Source organism: Anguilla anguilla, chromosome 9, assembly GCF_013347855.1.
Source record: "Anguilla anguilla isolate fAngAng1 chromosome 9, fAngAng1.pri, whole genome shotgun sequence".
NCBI classification, from domain to species: domain Eukaryota; kingdom Metazoa; phylum Chordata; class Actinopteri; order Anguilliformes; family Anguillidae; genus Anguilla; species Anguilla anguilla.
Window position 1 is genome coordinate 46,616,585 of NC_049209.1, and position 18,129 is coordinate 46,634,713.

The 18,129-nt window shown below is 44.6% G+C and overlaps 2 protein-coding genes across 3 annotated transcripts; both read left to right on the forward strand.

Moving 5' to 3' along the window:
- Window positions 1–2,083: 2,083 nt before the first annotated feature.
- On the forward strand, window positions 2,084–5,928 carry LOC118236117 (26S proteasome non-ATPase regulatory subunit 8-like). The gene is made up of 7 exons (XM_035434192.1): window positions 2,084–2,243; window positions 2,977–3,049; window positions 3,151–3,253; window positions 3,457–3,622; window positions 3,969–4,069; window positions 4,335–4,446; window positions 4,979–5,928. Exons 1-7 carry the CDS (start codon window positions 2,133–2,135, stop codon window positions 5,114–5,116), a joined length of 804 nt encoding a protein of 267 aa, XP_035290083.1. The 5' UTR covers window positions 2,084–2,132; the 3' UTR covers window positions 5,117–5,928.
- Window positions 5,929–8,849: 2,921 nt separating this feature from the next.
- Window positions 8,850–15,473, forward strand: LOC118235426 (sprouty-related, EVH1 domain-containing protein 1-like). 2 transcript variants are annotated; one of them, XM_035432731.1, is made up of 6 exons: window positions 8,850–9,175; window positions 11,208–11,376; window positions 11,528–11,696; window positions 11,929–11,990; window positions 12,182–12,349; window positions 14,534–15,473. In XM_035432731.1, exons 1-6 carry the CDS (start codon window positions 9,165–9,167, stop codon window positions 15,458–15,460), a joined length of 1,506 nt encoding a protein of 501 aa, XP_035288622.1. In that variant the 5' UTR covers window positions 8,850–9,164; the 3' UTR covers window positions 15,461–15,473. The 2 variants fall into 2 exon arrangements, with proteins under 2 accessions (XP_035288622.1, XP_035288623.1); XM_035432732.1 differs by having other exon boundaries at window positions 11,213–11,376.
- The last annotated feature ends 2,656 nt before the right edge of the window (window positions 15,474–18,129 follow it).

Here is an 18,129-nt window from a genome sequence, read left to right on the forward strand (position 1 = left end):
GAGAAGGCCCTCAAGAAGTGAGAGGGCATTTGGCTTGGAGGTAAAAAAAAAAAAAAAAACTCTCCCTCTCTCACAATTCAATTCAATAATGATTGGTCGGCATGAACGCATATAAGCAATATTGCCAAAGCAATTCACAATTAAACACATGACAATGACACAAGACACATAATTAATACAGTAGAATTAATACAGAAATAAATACAAAATCAACAATAAATTCATTCATAAATGCTCTCTCTCTCATGCTCTCTCTTCTGTCATTTTCCCTCTTCTCTCAGTGTAATGGTCAGTGTAATATTCATCCTTTTTCACCTGTCAGTGCTTAACTTGAGGGACAAAGGTATGAAGCAAAATTGATGTGTCTCTCTCTCTCCCCCCCCTCCCCCTCTCCCCCCTCTCTCTCCCCCCTCTGTCTCTCCCCCCCCCCCCCTCTCCCCCTCTCTCTCTCTCTCTCCCCCCCCCCCCCACCCCCTCTCTCAGTCCGGTCTCTCGGTATTGTCCCTCTCTCCGGCGTGGCGGTTAATGATGGTGGCGTTCGAAGTGTCCTGCGACACGGGCGCGACCTGATGAAACCCCCGCTCCGCCTGGGAGACACCACACAGAGCGGCCGCACTCCTGCAAGCTTCCTGCGTGTGATCTTAGGGTAGCTGGAACTTAAAGGGAAACTAATTGCATATTTCAGTAAAAAAAAAAATAAATAAACGCTTGAAGATCCCTCAGGGATAGATTAAAAACATTTGGCAAGGGAACTGTTGGGTAACACCTTTCTGACTGCATGTTAAAAAAATTGGCTCATTGCGGAAAAAAAAGCTTGATTCGACGTCCTAATTTATCTTTTTATTTTTAATTGGCTAAACCTTGTGGGGTAAACAATGATTTTGGAACAAACAAAAAAAAAAAGCCTTATTGGGTTTGCTTTCATTCCCAGCTTTCCCTTTCCAAATATTTTTTCATCCAGAACTTTAGAGTAATTCTTTCCTTCTTGGTATTCCAAGTTTTCAGACGATTTCAGTCGATGCAAACTCTGTTAAATGTTGCTACATGTTAATGTGCATGATGTCACTCTTCCAATAAATGGTTTATGCAGCATGTTGGGACGTTTTCATTTCTGTGTTTTTGTGTATAGTCACAATATAATTCTTGAAATAAAAACTAGAGTTATTTGGTTGTAACTGACAAATTTACTGTAGTAGCATGACTCTAAAGTGTGTGTATCCTCATCTCTTTCAAGACATTGTTAAAGCCAACCTTTATGTAAGAGGAGTGATCAACGTGTGTGTGTGTGTGTAGTAACTCAAAAAGTGTGCCAGTGCTGAGAACAGTAACCAGGTGATCAACTGAAACACCAAGCTAAAAAAAGGTTTGCCAGTTTCTACTTCAAAGGACAGAGTAACTTGAGTCTAAGGTTTCAATGGCTAAGTCACACTCAGGCACACCCATCAGGGTAGCTGGTTAAAATCTCCAGCGAGTGATGAGGACGGGGGCAGAATTGCACACATTTCAGGCACCATTTCTGGAAGTGGCTAAGAAGTTAAACACAAATGCCTAAGTGATACCAGACATGAAAAGCAGTTTAGAGTGGGTTCAAAGGTGAATGAAAACACTTCTCTTGTCATTGAGCCTCCACAACTGCAATCTGCTTTGGTGTCATTGCAAAGGGGATAGCAATAATAGATTGCATTTTATATTGTGCCTTTCATATTAAAGCAATTTTTACTGTTGGCAATTGACCCAAATCAACTTGACAATCAAGCAGGGAACATTCAAAGAGGAGCAGCAATTGGTTGACTACCCATCTACCCAATGTAAACTGCTATAAACATAGTTAATTTATAAAAGCATACATTAATTTATCATGAAATGCATTAAATTGTGTGTTTTAATTAAGAGCATAAGGATAAATACAGCTTCTTTGGAAATTTGCAGATTTTCAGTGTGAACCCCATTGTAGAAAAATTATCGAAGGAAGGAGTCGTATTTGGCCACAGGAAAGGTGGATCCAGCCAGGAGGTGGCAACACAGTAGACTGTCTACGTACACTGTATAGGAAGAGAAAAAACTGAACGTGATTCATTTACTATAACTGCCGTAAATAGGACGGCCGGTGTCGTACATTTTGCCGAATCACCATGGCGTCCGTATTGAGAGAGACGGCTGGGCTGTACGAGACTTTGAAAAGCGAATGGAATAAGAAAAATCCTAATTTGAGTAAATGTGGGGATATCCTGACTAAACTTAAGGTAATTCTGATAAAGTCACGCGTTTTACGAGATAATTCATTTGCTTATCAATGTAGCTAGCTTGCTGTCTAAGATAACGTTAGCGACATTAGCTAGCTAGCTAGCTAGTCTAACTAATGTTTATACACGTTACGCTAGCATTAGCTGTAACTTTGGCTTGGTCCAACTGGCTAGCGACCTCACGTCAGGTTTGGCTTGCTGTTACTAGTTTGCTTACTAAATTCATTTTATACATTGCTGGTTAAGATACATTCAACGTTGGCTGGCTAGCTAGTTGAGCCTCTCATCGGTTGCTTTAGCTAGCTAGTTAGCTACTTCAGGTTAAATGGATAGCCTAGATGACTTGCTTGCTAGCTAGCTAGGTTAACTAACGTAAGTATTCTGAGAGGCCAAGTTGCAGATGAGTGAATATGAATACTTTAGCCAGTGATATGCAATAGTTGCTAACAAATGTAGTTAGCTACTATATGTAGCTAGCTGGCGTTTTACATTAGTCTGACCTAGCTCTAGCTAGACCTAGTGGATTGTCAATTGGCTTTCTGGCTAATGTTATTTTATTGTCAATTGAATGATATGGGGGACACTCAAAACAAGTGGTTTTGAAGGCAAACAGTTAGCTGTTTGCCTCCATAACATAGCTAACCATCTTCAGATATCCGTGTCTGGTGTACATCCGTGAAATCGCGGTCAAAACATATTTTTCAATCTTGCGCCCCTTATTTATACATTCTAGATTTCGCTTCTGGAATTAAATTTCTTGCCAACGACGGGGACCAAGCTCACGAAACAGCAGCTAATTTTGGCCCGTAAGTATGTTTTTAATTGACCTGCTGTGACTTCGTTCTCTGGGCGAGGCTGACTGTTTGTCCATTTCTGAAAAATGGTAACCTGAGAATGTTTGCATCAGGTGACGTGCTGGAGATTGGAGCGCTGTGGAGCATCCTCAAAAAAGACATCCCTTCTTTTGAGAGATACATGGCCCAGCTGAAATGCTACTACTTTGACTACAAGTGAGTTTTCCTTTGCCGCTTTCATAGCTTCTTATCATTTCATTTGATCTAGTCTCTTTGCTCACACTTGATTCTGGTTCATTCAAGCGCTCAACTATCTGAATACTGGCTTATTTTTGTCTGTACAGTCTTTGCAAAGAGATAAAGAGTCGAACCAGTCTACTCAATCCTGAATTTGTCTGCTTTGTTTTGTCTCCTGTCAGAAACGAACTGCCGGAGTCGGCCTACATGCACCAGCTGCTGGGCCTGAACCTGCTGTTCCTGCTCTCTCAGAACCGGGTGTCCGAGTTCCACACAGAGCTGGAGAGGCTGAGCGCCAAGGACATCCAGACCAACGTCTACATCAGGCACCCGGTCTCCCTGGAGCAGGTGGGCGGGCTTACCGGCTCACCGGTGACACCGCTGCCTCACCGGAAGGGCACGGGGTCTAGCCTTTAATAACGACCCTTCAGTCACAAGCAACATCTTCCACATTTGTGTGATTTGCTCTCACATTTACTTGTGAGTTGTAGGCTAGTTTGATTATGCTACAAGTCTTGGGAAGAACAACCAAAAATCTTGAAAGGAATAACGGCCACATTTTTACTGGTTGTATTTTGAAGTCACACGCTGCTTATCTGACAGGATTTTCAGGGGGGAATCTTCATAGATGTGGTGATTTCTATTCCTAAAAGGATTTTAATTGTGTGATTGTCTTATTACATTTGCATTTTAGTACTTGATGGAAGGCAGCTACAACAAGGTTTTTCTTGCCAAAGGAAACATCCCTGCTGAAAGCTACACCTTCTTCATAGACATCCTGCTGGACACAATCCGGTGAGCTGGGGGGTGTTCAAGCATTGGCACTGAGTGGGGCTCTTTTATGTGTATGACTGTTTTATCATATTCCATAATTACCCAGAAATATTTTTAAAAGATATAATTGGCCCTATGTTCCATGACAACCGTCTTCTGCGGTTCCGAAAGTGTCGTCTGATTGGTTGGTTCAGTTTGACATCAAAGTGGTTAAATGCTGTGAAGTGCTCTGTGCAGTTTGCTTGAATTGATGTGTGTCATAGTGACTCCATTGTGGTTTTGTCAGGGATGAGATAGCTGGCTGCATAGAGAAGGCATACGAGCAGATCCACTTCAACGAGGCCACACGCATTCTCTTCTTCTCCACCTCCAAGAAGATGACAGAGTACGCCAAGAAGGTGAGTGGCTTATCATCTGTCCCTGCCCATCCTAGTGCTGTCTGCCTGTTTCTGATGGAGTGTATGTTCAGCCCATTTGTACGTTTCACTCATGGTGCTGGGCCTTTAGCTCCAGTTAGTCGTACTTGACCAGGTGCCTGTATCACAAAGCAGGATTACTGAGACAGCTGGATAACTGCGCTGAGTAAAACCCGAAACGGCTCTTTCCACGTCAGTGCACGTTCCAGATTTGTTAGGGTTCCGGGTCTTGCTTGGTGCAGTTATCCAGCTAACCCAGTAATCCTGGATCCTGTTTCACAGATTAGGATTACTGAGTTAGCTGGATATCTGCGCCGAGTTAAAACCCAAAACAGCTCATTTTCCCTTCAGTCCATGTTCCAGATTAGGGATGGTTTCCGGGTTTTACTGGGCGCAGTTATCCAGCTAACTGGGTAACCCTGCTTGGTGATACAGGCCCCAGTCGTTGTGAGCAGGCTGGTTTGGCAGTCGCAGTGCTGGTGTTTATCTCCCTGTCCCCGTCCCCGTTCCGCAGAGGGGCTGGACCCAGAGCGCCAGCGGCTACTACTCCTTCAGCCCCCAGCAGCAGCGGACGGAGGAAGTGTCCATCCCCTCCACGGAGCTGGCCCAGCAGGTCATCGAGTACGCTCGGCAGCTGGAGATGATTGTGTAGTTTACACACACACACACACACACGAGCGCGCGCACATACACATACGCATACACACGCACACACACAGACAGATACTCCCATGGGCGAAGGTGGACTTTTCAACTGAAGCACGCTGACAGACGCGTAGGCCCTCGTGCGGAACGTCCACAGATGCACCGCTACCCGTGCTGATCGAACGCAAACTTTTTGTTTTCCCTTCGGTCGAGAGTGCGTTTGTGTCCGCTCTTGAATCTACCGGTCTTTCGATATGATTTTGTGTTTGTGCAACATGGTTTAAAAAAAAAAAAAAGTCCCGCATAAGAAACCGTTATCCTGTCCAGAAATGCTCGTTAGGGAAACTGTTGGAATGGTATTTTGTAGTACATCGAACAAAGACCCGTCACAATAAAGCAATATGCGATTTTGGTATGATAAGGGAGATGGCCAAATTAATGTGCTTAAAATGAATGCTAAAGTCTGTAGTCTGATTCTGATTGGCCACAGGTGCAGTCCAAATCAGTGGAACGATGATGTCATCAGGGCCATTTGTCCTTCCAATTGTAATTTTGATACAGTTCAGCCAACCGTGATGTATGTAATTCCACTTTATCCTCAGAATAGTGTGCTGTCCACAGGATGGCTCGCCTCCGGCCCCCCTTGCCTTGTATCCGAGCAACAGTAAATCGCTGTATGTTTTGAGGCTTTTTTTTATTTCATCACCTTTTTCCTAGGCTATACTCCCGTAGGTTTGGTAATAAAAATGTTTATTTCTACGATGCTCTCACACAACTGTATTATAATACAAAATAAACCTTTTTTTTCTTCTTGTACAAGTCATTTGTTGTGTGCTGTGACTTGCAGGGAATTGGAAATATGGGTTCATGTTTACTATTAAAGAAAATATATATACTGGAATACATATGAAAGTCAAAACATCTGATTAAAGGGAAACTCCAGGCCAAACACTTACATTGTTAGTAAATGTGTAGCAGCAATGTGAAATTCTTTCCAGGGTTTATCAAATTTTTGCTAAATATTTGACTTTATTGCAGCTTCCAATTTTTCACTTGCTGTCCTGTCAGGCTTGTTCCGGATCTGTTCTAGTGTGTTCTATTCCTTCATTACCCAGAACTACTTTTGCGTTTCGTTAGCTTTTGCGAATGTTAGCTAAAAGGCTAAAATCAAAGTCTCAGATTGTGGCCAAACCCCCAATTCCCAGTGAAGCCATGTTGTAGCATACTGGACTGTTGAGGTTGCTAGCTTGGCAGAAATCAGTATGTCCTCTTGATGAATGATCAATTTCTCTCAGTAGGAGTATTGCAGAAAGTTGATTGGTGGGGATTCAAGGCAAAACCCCTGACAACTTGTCCCTAATGGGCTGACATTAATATCTGATGCTTATAGCTGGTGCTATAGCGAGTTGAAAACTCATTCTCCTATTAAACTCCATTGTGGCAGCTGTGGCATTATCACCGCATGACTGAAATACTACACAAAATAGGAAAATGAGACCTGGATTATGTTCTGCATCACAAATAGGCGAATTCTAACAAAGGTGTTTTAAGCTGGAGTTTTCTTTTGAGAACTCAAGCAAAACCAGGGCTGGGTAATATAAAAAGTGCACAAGCAGTACATTAGCGAAAGACCCGCTGTGGTGGTCACATGGTCCAATCATAGTAGTAGTGAAAGGTCCTCCCTATTGGTCGATTCAGCTTGAATGACTGGCTGAATTGCATGTGGACCAATAGGCAATACATACTGCAAAGCTAATTGACAAATGCCATCATTGGTTCTTGGATGATACAGGCCTGGGACCTTCTGATGATAAGAAAAAAGAGTATGGTAAAATACTTGTAGTTTGAAGGGTTTTGATGCTTAAGAACTGTGGGGAAAGGCCGTTTGTCTAATCATTTATGAGTCTTCCCATTGCATTGTGGGATACAAGGATGTTTACAACCAAAAACAGAATAGCTCCAGTCATAATAAGGAGACTGCCCATCATATCAGCATACGCAGTAGGCCTCTTTGGCCTTGAGTTGCAGGAGAGGACGCAGATTTGGGGCATACAGATGGTACTAAGCTGATTTACACGTGTTCTTGGTGTGCCTCGCACACACTTAGTGGAGGGTGCAAGAGAAGGTGGGGAGGGTCAATGTTGGGGTGCACCTGTCACCTCAATTCAACACTACTGCTCTCGTACAGTGACTTCCTTGTCAGGCAATCACATGACCTCACACACCTGTGTCCAAACTGCACAACCAGAATGTAGCGTGCATATTGAAACACATTTTATCATTCATAAAGTGTACTCTAATGCACATTCACCATAATGGGCAGTATAAAGCTCAGTGTTAATTCAGCTCTTCAGTTTATATGAGTCAAGTGTAAAACGGGATCAAATGTACTTGATCACAATTGATTTAACAGTAACTTTTTACTCTGTGGCATTTAATAGACCAAACCAATGAGACCCACCAACAGATGTGTCAGGGATGCTATGTTGCCAGTGCTCCAAATCACAGTAGGTTACTGTCTTCACGGCATAACTGCATCAGACCACAACAACATCTCTATAAATAAAGCTTTCCAGACCCCCTCCTTGTTCCAGTCTTGACCTTGTTCATGTATCTTGTTTACAGCATTAGTTAGCATTAGACCTGGAGTGTTAAAGAAAATCTAGTTAAAGCTTTGTTGAAATTTGTTCAGTTACAATAGTAATGCAGCAAGATTGATGCTCAAGAATTTGGAGTTTGTCTATTGAATATTGAGATGTATTTTATGGGGTCAATTCTGTTTTAGTACAGTCAAGCAGGGAAATGAATTTGAATTAATTATTTGAAAAATCCCTACAAAACAGTGAATATCAATTAATTTGCTGATATGCAAAAAATAAATAGTCTTGAAGCAATTCCCGAAACTGTCAAGAGTCTCTCCTGCACCTCGTACAGGCCTTGATGGTCGCAACGTTCTAATATTAGGAGAACCCGGAATCAACTTCTTGTAGGCCCCTACAAGTGTTCTCAGTATTATGACTTTTAAACATCCGTAATCGCCGTATATCTAGATCTATTATCGTCTGTTGCACCAGTGAAACCAAAAGTATTTCAGAGGTAACCTAGGAATAAGGAACGCTATTTTGTTAACATTTGCAACTCGTTATTTAACTCGCAGCTAAGATACGATAGCATGTAAGCGCCGATACAGGAACTTCAGAACTATGGACAGTTCCAAACCCGTTTGCTCGCGGCATACGTCACAGAGATGACAACGCAGTGGCTGAGCATGGGTTGGAAAGCAGTGGTCTCCTACGTTTAGTACGTTGCACATTCCCTTTTAAAACAACCACAATGCCCTCACATAGATTTACCTCCCCTCAAAATGTATATCCACAAATATTCAAAAGGGCGTTTCACAAGGTTCACGTCTTCGGTCCACTACCCCTGTCCTTGCATATAGGCCTGTAAGATTCGGTCTGCCGTTCTACACGTAGGCTATACATGTGTGGTTGATGTCAACAGCCTCTAATTGCGTGTGTGTGTGTGTGTGTGAGAAAGAGAGAGAGAGAGAGAGACTGTAGATCATAACAGAGTGGATGTTCACGACACTTGTGGCGTTGGTCTGTTTGCAAAAGAAGGACAAGCGGGTTTAATAGCAGGCAGAGGGGACCGTGCCAGGTACAGGAGTGGAAAGAAAAGGGAATGGGAGGAACCGATTGACAGAGAGAGAGAGAGAGAGAGAGAGAGAAGGGGGGTGAGGAAAGGAAAGGGAGGGAGGGAGGGAGGGAGGATGTTGCTGCCGCCGCTGCTGCCAGCGGAAAATGGCTGCTACAACCTCGAGCCTGTCCTGACACACTGAGAGGACATAAAGATGGAGAGGGAAAAGATAAAGAACTGAGTGTCTGGGAGTATAGAAAAAAGAGAGACAGAGGGTGCGTGAGAGAGCGTGTGTGTTTGCGTGTGTATGAGAGTGCGTGTGTATATGCGTGTATGTCTGTGCGTTGACAGAGGAGGGAACTATAACCAGAGGATACCGGGGGCAGCGAGCTCGAAGCGGTGGGCGACACCAAGCCATGGAGCGCGAGTAAGTCTGCTTTTCTCTAAAATAAATTAAAAGCTGAATCAGATCGCCAACCAGACACATTTCGGACACTCCTTTAGGTATTCTGGTACATGTTTGACAAACGAATACATACAAGTATGCACAGAGACAAATACCATATTTTCAATCGATGCAGACTATATTGCATGCATCAATGTACGTTCAAAATAGCCTACTTATAATTTAGCTGTCATTCGCATGAACATAAACTGATTTTATTTATTATTTATGTTTTGTTATTTATTGTTATTTCTACCACGGTATGCTCACACAAGCACGACAATGCCGTATGAAAGACAAGTAGGATGTTAGTTAATGTTTGACTGAATAATAATTGGGAAACATCCAATAACCTGTCACGATGTGGTGTGTATGTTGGACTAGAATTAGAGCTGTTAATTTTTGAAAAACATTGGAAAAATATCAAATATGGCGAGTTTTCGGCCGATTCAGAACATCATTCAGCTCTGAATATTAGTAAGGCGACAAGAAGGTGATTTTTATCAATGCGTCTTGGATTCCATTATGATTTTTAAAGCCGAACTTTATGAATGAAATTTGATCTCTCGTACTCTCTAAAACACTAGCTTTTTTCTTCTGTCTTGTCACCCTCTGTCTTTCTCCCTCACTCCATTCTTTCTCTCCGTTCCCCCTTTTTAACGTGTACATTGGATTTCCTTGACGAAGAGGTTGCATGCTTAGAATCCGTTTGATTTGGTCCCCTGTTTCATTCACAAGATCACGGATGCTTGGGTGTGTATGTTCGTCTGGGTTTTATAGGCGGAGGAAAAATAGATTGCAGTATTTTCGCATAACTGATGATCCTCTTGATTCAAAACGGTTGTTAAAATACCTGTTTCGTGCCACTGTCGCCGGTTCACTCGTATGATTGCTTTTAATTTTAATTATTTGTGCATTTGATAGGCTGTAGCCTATTAAACTGCCTCTGGCGCTTAGTGATAGACTGGGCCTCAGCTAGCAAATGGGCGCGTTCATTGATACATCTCGCATAGAAATGCACTCATTCGTTCTCCTGTACCTACTCTCCATTCAGCTATTCGCTCTCCCCCAACCAATATATTTCACGGGGTCCCAATTTCTCTCGCCTTTCTGTGCCATTCACATATATTTGTCCTCCCAGTTTATCAATCAGTAAACAACGGGGTTTTAACGCCTTGCCGTTTTCAACATAAAACGATTCATGTCACACGTCAATGTCAATAACGCATAACTGTTTGCTTGGAATGAAGTATATTATACTCCTGCGTATTATTATTTTGGACACAATTAGCTGAGAAGCGACTTATAGATCATGTGACCACCCATTCAAAAATGCTGTTGGCTGCCATTGATAAGTGTGTCTCGCTGGCTAGATTGCAGTAAAGGTAAGCAGAATTATAGTGCCAGCAAGATATGGAGATATTTCTTTCTCAGTACGTGCAAATCGTCTAGTACGGATTCAATCATATGTATTGGCTGGTTAAAGCTAATTGAACAGCAGAGTATTTATACGTTTTTATTTTAAAATACATTAATAGGCCTATAGACTGTTCGAGCCGTAGCGTAAGAATCTATCTCGTCCTCTCCATCTTACCTGCCAGGCAACTATACAGAAAAATGCAAGATAAAGTCTTAATGATTTTTTTTTCTTCACTGCGGCTGTTTATTTTATTTAGGAATACCTCCACGACATCTGACGTTGCTATATATTGCTGTGGGTTTTTATCATATTTTATATTAATCTGTCTCGTCATTCTCTGCCTTTGTGCTGCTAAATAAATATCTATATTTTATTAACGGTCTTGCAATAATTACATGTGAATTAAATTTGTATCTATTTGTTTACCATTAAATACACTTTTAATCGTATTTGAAGCATATTTTGCAAATGTATGTGCCATGTGATTCACGGTTGCGTCGGGAGTCCTTTTCTCTTAAATTGTGTGAAAAAGCCGTACTTGTTTCCTCAACCAGTTAACGTCTGCGTTCACTCCTCTCTCCACTCCTTGACCAGTGTAGTGCGCGTTCGCGCAGTGGTGATGACGCGTGACGACTCCAGCGGCGGGTGGGTGCCCCTGGGAGGCGGCGGCCTCAGTCACGTTGCGATATGTAAGGGGCGGAGTCCGGGAGACAGGGGGCGGAGAGACTACTGCATTCGCGGGGAGAGGCTGCGGGACCGAGCGGTGAGTGCAGCGCTCAAGTCACGTGCTGTGCCTGTCTTCCGTCGACAGACTGTGCCCCTCGCTGTGGCACTCACCTGTGTTCCTTACTTTTGTGTTTTTTGGAGATGCTGCCCTCCATGGCTGGCACAGTGACTCTCCGCTCTGTCTGCAGCCGGTGCTGGAGTGCTTGGTGCGGAGAGGGCTGGTCTACAACAAGGTCAACCCCATCTTCCATCACTGGCGCGTGGAGGACCAAAAATTTGGTCTGACTTTTCAGAGCCCAGCCGATGCCATCTCCTTTGAGCAAGGGCTCCATGGCGTCATGGACCGGCTGGAGAGAGGTACTGTACCGTGAGACAGACAGTGGACTGTGAGAGAGGCGGTAGTGAAGAATGACAAAAGAGATGGCAGCAGATTAAAATAAATTCATTTGAGAACGATGTGGTTTCACTAAACAAGAACAAATGCAACATCCAGGGCCTAACGGGCAGAGTCAGTGAAATTTGACATGCTCCCGGGCTCACCGAGGGGCTATGTCTAATTCTGTCACTCTGTCTCTGTCTTTCTTTGCAGAATCTGACTCTCCATCTTCCTCCACCCCAGAAGAGGGAGACACCGAAGATGACGGCCAAGCTGTGGGTATTTCTTCCCGCACTAAATATGACATTTTTACCGTTAAAAGGATTTTCAGGCATAGCCTGGTGTTTAGCACAGCCGCGCGCCTGTTTCCGTCTGTCCGCTGCGCTTGCCGCTGTTTGCCTGCGCGGCGTCCCGTCTGACGGGAGTGACAGCGCCCGCGCGCGTTTCCTCTCCCTCCCTCCCTCAGTCCCGCACGGGCAGCGAGTCGTCATCCAACAGCCGGAAGGAAATGCTGCCCAAGCCCGTCACCATAGTGACCAGCGAGTCCTCGTCCCCGTGCTTCGCGCTCCCTTCTGCCGCAGAGGATTATGGGTACGGAGCCCAGCACGGCGTCACCACGCAGACTCCTGCGCAGGTAAGGCCTTTCCTGTCTGCCACTTCGGCGTCGCTCTCATTGCACTTAACATTTACTGATAGGACAATTATTTGTCTTGTCACATGGTATTTTATAATGTTTGGGTAACACTTGAAACCGGCATCATAAAACCTCCATATGTAGTAGAAGGACATAATACCTTTAGAACACTTTTAATATAATAAATGAGTTTATGGCTAAATAAATTAACCCTTTGAGGTGTAGGGTTTATGGAATGTTTTTTTTTTTTCTTCAAAATTCTAAGTCTGTGTTCTAGATTCTAGAACTCCATTGCTTTCAATTACCAGTAGTGATTACATCAGCATTAGAATGTTCAGTTAAGGACATTCTAATCACATGTTTGTGATCTTACGCCTTAAAGGGTTAATACTGTAACGAAGCATGCAGTGGTGAATGTAGGCATACGATGTCACACACCATATAAATACGTGAGTGCATTCTATGGCTGCAAGTGAAAAAAGGCAGTCAAAACAACACACCTATGGCGATAAATTCATGACATGGGCTTGTATGACACGCATCATGAAACAAAGCACACACTTTCAATGCAAGCGACATATCTACAGGGTAACACTATGGAGGATCCTTCAAGGGCACTACATAAAGTGCGCTGCTACATAAACACTCGTGAGCACTTATGCCATGTCACTGGGCGATGGGTGTGATGTCACTGTTCGTGATGTTACCATGACAAACCAAATCAGAATTCCGTGGTAATGTCACTTATGACATATGCAGTGGCAGCAGACCACTGATACCCTGGGTTTGGTGACGTTGGTGCTTATGAAGGAATATGTAGCCCTTATGAAGGTGTTATGTAGTTCATATGAAGCTGCAATGTATGTGTTTTTTGTGGGATTCTTCATGCTGTTATCTGATACAGTACAGCTGTCATAATGGAAGTGGCATGACACTGTATGTGTTGAATTGTGCAAAAGATCTCCTTACAGCTGTCATACAGTATGTGTAGTTTGTGGCATCTGTGTTAAAATTGCCTACCATGGCTGGAATAAATCCTACACTAAGTACAATATTAGCATACGATAATAAAATGACAGGTGTTATGTATGTCCATGTTTACATTACCCTGTTAAAATCTTTTCAAGCAGCTGCAGCAAATGCCATTTAATGTACACTGAGGTAGGTTCATCTTATTTTTTAGTTTTTTTTCAAAACATTAAAATGTCCTACGAACCATATAATTTCTATTCTAATAACCATGACAATTATTCTTGAGTGTTATTGTCTAATTAACTAGTCACCAGAAAATGAGTATCTACCTGTCACATATTAGTGACTGGTTCAAACTACTTAGTAAAATTGGTAAAAGAGTCATTTTTAAAAACATGCAACATTTTTTTGTCATGTGTACATTATATATATTTATATATCCATGTTTTAGAATTATTTAGCATTTTTTATCATTTCGTTTTCTGAAAATAAAAAATTTGGCCAAAATTTGTTTGGCCAAATACTGTGACAGTATAACATACTGATAATTTAATAGAAGCCTTACATTAAACGCTGGCATTATGATCTTGTGTCATGTATCTGATACATATAAAATGAGCTTGTTACATCTGTGCCTTAATGACACTGCTGATGCCACTGTCATGACAGGTAATATTTTGCCAACCGTATGTGACAGAATTTCACATTTCCTCACTTGTGTCACAAGCATACTATGTTGTGTGACACATTTTAATGTTTGCACAAATCATAGCAGTCTGGTTATGCCATAGATTTCTATGAAAGGTGGTGTTGTTATGTACATGATGAACTTATCTACGTTTTTGTTGGAGGGTTCAAGTAGTAGTCATTGCTGTCTGAATTATAAAGATGCAATCAGATTTTTGGGCCAAATAATAACTAGTACAACCTTACCTTTGCCATTGTAGAAATTAAGACAAGAAATTGTTTTACTTACCATGGAGCACAGATATGTTTTCAAATTTTTATTTCTAGTTTATAAAAATATACCATTTAAAGTGATAGTATTTGTATATATAATTTCTTGGAGCTATGCTGCATGCTAATGGTGTAGCAGAGTTTGCAGTAAGATTTTACAGTTTGACATGAGGATTCTCTCTCTCTCTCTCTCTCTCTCTCTCTCTCTCTCTCTCTCTCTCTCTCTCTCTCCCTCCCTCTCTCCCGTTTTCACAGATCCACATTAGGCCAGTGCAGCTGCAGCCCCCGCAAACCTCAGCCGCGGTCAGCTCCTCGGTGGCCCCGCCCCTGACCCCGCCCACCCCGGCGGCCGCCGCCCCGTCCCCCCTCTCGCCGCTCTCCCCCACCCTCTCCCTGCTGGAGCAGGGCGACATCAAGGACCTGTGGGGCGCGCGCGGGTACGAGGACTACCGGCGGGCGGAGCTGGCCCGGGCCGGCGGGGGCGGGGTCAGCTCGCAGGACAAGTCGGAGCTGTGCGTGGTGCGGTTCGGCAAGGAGCAGGCGGGGGCGGGCGAGGGCACGGTCACCCTGGACACCAAGGTGTCCCAGCGGCTCTCCTCCTCCTCCTCGCCCACGCCCAACACCGTCACCAGCCCCCCGGCCTCCGACTCCAGCAGGGGCTCGCCCTCCTGCTGCCTCCGCGCCTCGCGGACCCGCAGGCGAGGGGGCGGGGCCGGGCGCGACTGCGGCCTGACGCTGGGCCTGTCGGCCTCGCCCTCCACCAGCGGCGGGGCGGCGGGGGGCCCCGGCGACGAGGGCCCCTGCCCCGCCCCGCCGTCGCCCCGCTCCTCCCGCTGCGTCTACTGCCGCTCCATCTTCAGCGCGGCGGAGAACGGGCGGGGCCGCTGCCGGGACGCCCCGGACCCCGCCCTTCGCTGCTTGCGCCGCTGGACGTGCGTCTGGTGCGCCGAGAGCCTGCTCTACCACTGCGCCTCGGACCCCGAGGGCGAGTTCTGGGAACCCTGCTCGTGCGAGGACCCGCAGGGGGCGCGGGTGAGCCCGCTGTGCTGCGCCCGCTGGGCGGCTCTGCTCGCCCTCTCCCTCCTGGTGCCCTGCATGTGCTGCTACCTGCCCCTGTGCGCCTGCCTGCACTGCGGGGAGCGGTGCGGCTGCTGCGGGGGGAAGCACAAGGCCGCCCGGTGATCCCGGACGAGAGGGCGGGGGCGGGGGGGTGGGATGAGGAACACCTGGAAAACCCCTCCCCCCCTCCCCGGTCCCCCCCCCCGCCGCGCGCCGCCATAACTACAGCCCCTGTGCCCTTAAACCTGTCCTCAAACATTCCGCAGACCGTCGCCCTTATTTGGGAAGCCTTTTTCCCCTTTTGCGCTCCACTGTACAGCCAATCCCTGGAAAGCTCCACTCGCAGCAAAGGATGCTATTGGCCGGGATGTCCTTGGAAGAATTCTGCTGGACTATTCGAACGGCCTGCCCCTCGACGGACGGGGGCCACATGGGGGACCGACCCCCAGGAGATGTGGAGTGAGGATCGGTGGAACTGTGTTAAAAGTTTTTTGACTTAAAGAGGGGAAGAAGAAGAAAAAAAACACGAAACAAAGGATGTTTATGAATATTGTTACTGGTATCTTTATTATTATGTTTTATTAATTTGAAGGTCCCGAGGTGGGTGGTCCAGAATCAGTTATTTTGCAGTGTTTAAATTTTATTTTTATATTTATTTGTTTGAAGCACTCTCCCCCTTTACCTCTGAACTTTTGTACCTCAAGTCCTCAAGGAAGTTTCAGATGGGAAATCATAGAGATTGAGGAACTGCTTAAGCAAGAGGGTCAAAGAATGTGGCACAACAGTGTGAGTATTTGAGCCTGGTCGACACAAACCGGAAGTGAGAGTGAGACAAGCTGAGGCAAAGCCTCTGACCAATCAAAATGAGAGCTGGAGAGGAGGGTGAATGAACAGCAACCTCAGCCAATCAGAGTGAAATGAATTGACACAGGGTAGGAAGTTTTTCCACAGAATTTTACTGGAGGTTATTATTTTATCACACAGTTACCACGATAAGATCATTCTTATTGCTCTTGCTATAAAAATAAATAAAATTACTGGTGGTCAAGGCTGGATAGAGCTGGCTTGAGCCAGTTCAACAGAGAATGCTGGTTCAACTGGTTAAGGAGAGTTGCTCAAAGCTAATCAGGCCCATGAATTTTAAATGTTCTTGGCTGAATATGGAGGTTAATGGGAGCGGTCTTTGGGCCTGGCTGAACAATCAGGTCTGGGCAGTGGTAGATATAACTGGTTACACAGGTGAGTGGAGGGGAGCTAGGCCAACCTGAGAAGCAAAGATTGTCATCACTGGTGAAAGCAACCCCAACAGTTGATATTGACCCTTGATGGCTTGCACTAAGGAGCAGAAAGCCAGGCTTTTCCTTTCCCCTGACAGCTAATCTAGGTCTAGATGCTCTCTCTCGAGAACGTCTGGAAAGGTTTGTCGGATTAGTTTCCTGCAATCTGATTGGTTCTACCAAGTTTTAGCAAATGTTATTGGTCAGAGTTGTGTTGAACTGCTGCCTCCAATTGGAGGCCCACTTAGACAAGGATACGATTCGTCAGAGCCGACCGCTGGTTTATTAGCAAAGCACATCCCGGGAATTTGGGCAGACATCTCACATTGGGATGTCAGCCAATGGGCTGCCAGCTCTGCAAGGCTATTAGCCTAATGAGTGAGGGCACTTAGCAACTGCTCCGGAACCCTCTTAACCCACTCAAAATCCAAACTAGCCATTTTGGTTAAACTGTGGATTTAGTTAAGTATTAGTATGCCAAGATTAGTGTTGGGGCAGAATCGGTGAATACCTACAGCGCAGGCAGTTGGAAAGCTCGTCATACACTTTGCTCCCTATTGACCAGGAACTTACAAAAGACGCCAATAACGTTACGTATTGCCATCCTATCCATTCTAATATTATCTCCTGGCAAAATTGGCATTGGACCATTACGCAAAATTACGAGTCTTTTCCACGCCCGGGCGATGTTAAGATAACCAAAACATTACCCGTTTTACCCAGTTTACTAAAAAACACCAAAACCTTAAAAAAACTTGCTTGGCCAGGTAGTGGATGGCCAAACCCCCACCGCCAATCAAACGATGAGAAGCTTAACAGCCTCGTTCTGTTGAAAGTTGGCATTATAATGCGAGTATTATTATGCTTATTTTTTAATACTGAGTAAGCGAATATCGTGTTAACGGGAGGAGCCAGGTAAGCTAACGGGAGCCCCCCAAACACAAAAAAGAATACTCTGAGAACGATAAATTTCAGAATTTCTCAAAGTTGGCACAGTCTGCTCGTTCCCATTTTAACTACGGTTTTCCCTTGTTCTGGGTAATATCACAATTGACATTATTTTGTCCTTGACAATAAAAATGACTGAAAGAGATTCAATTTCAGTCCAGTAATGGAGGGTGCGGTTCAAATATCCCTTGGAACATTACTTTTTTATACTGCACATCTCAAATCCATGTTGAAAATCTCTGGCACCTTCCCCCATGTCTGTTGACAGTTGTCTGTTATCGTTAGGTCACATGAAGGTAAACAAATTAAGGTGCCACTAATCTTGGGGGGGGGGGGGAAACGTTAAAGGTGCTATTCAATCTTGCTACTTTGCAGTTTGTCCTTAATCTTGAAAATGTCTTTTTTTCCATCGCATCGCTCTGCATTTTTGGTCACATTTAGCGACGACTGAACTCGTAATATGCAGGTCATGAAAAAGCAACACCTCTAAAAAGACATTCTTACATTTGTGCGCTACACTGAGTCTTGAAAGAAGGTCAAGAAGACAAAACGTCGATCGCGATTTGA

Bases quoted from the DNA above. Each gene is read 5' to 3' on its own strand.
- LOC118236117 (XM_035434192.1), top strand. From the start codon at position 2,133: ATGGCGTCCGTATTGAGAGAGACGGCTGGGCTGTACGAGACTTTGAAA. The intron at 3,254-3,456 runs GTGAGTTTTCCT...GTCTCCTGTCAG, and splicing joins TGCTACTACTTTGACTACAA to AAACGAACTGCCGGAGTCGG. The intron at 4,447-4,978 runs GTGAGTGGCTTA...CCCGTTCCGCAG, and splicing joins TGACAGAGTACGCCAAGAAG to AGGGGCTGGACCCAGAGCGC.
- LOC118235426 (XM_035432731.1), top strand. The intron at 11,697-11,928 runs GTACTGTACCGT...CTTTCTTTGCAG, and splicing joins CATGGACCGGCTGGAGAGAG to AATCTGACTCTCCATCTTCC. The intron at 11,991-12,181 runs GTGGGTATTTCT...TCCCTCCCTCAG, and splicing joins CCGAAGATGACGGCCAAGCT to TCCCGCACGGGCAGCGAGTC.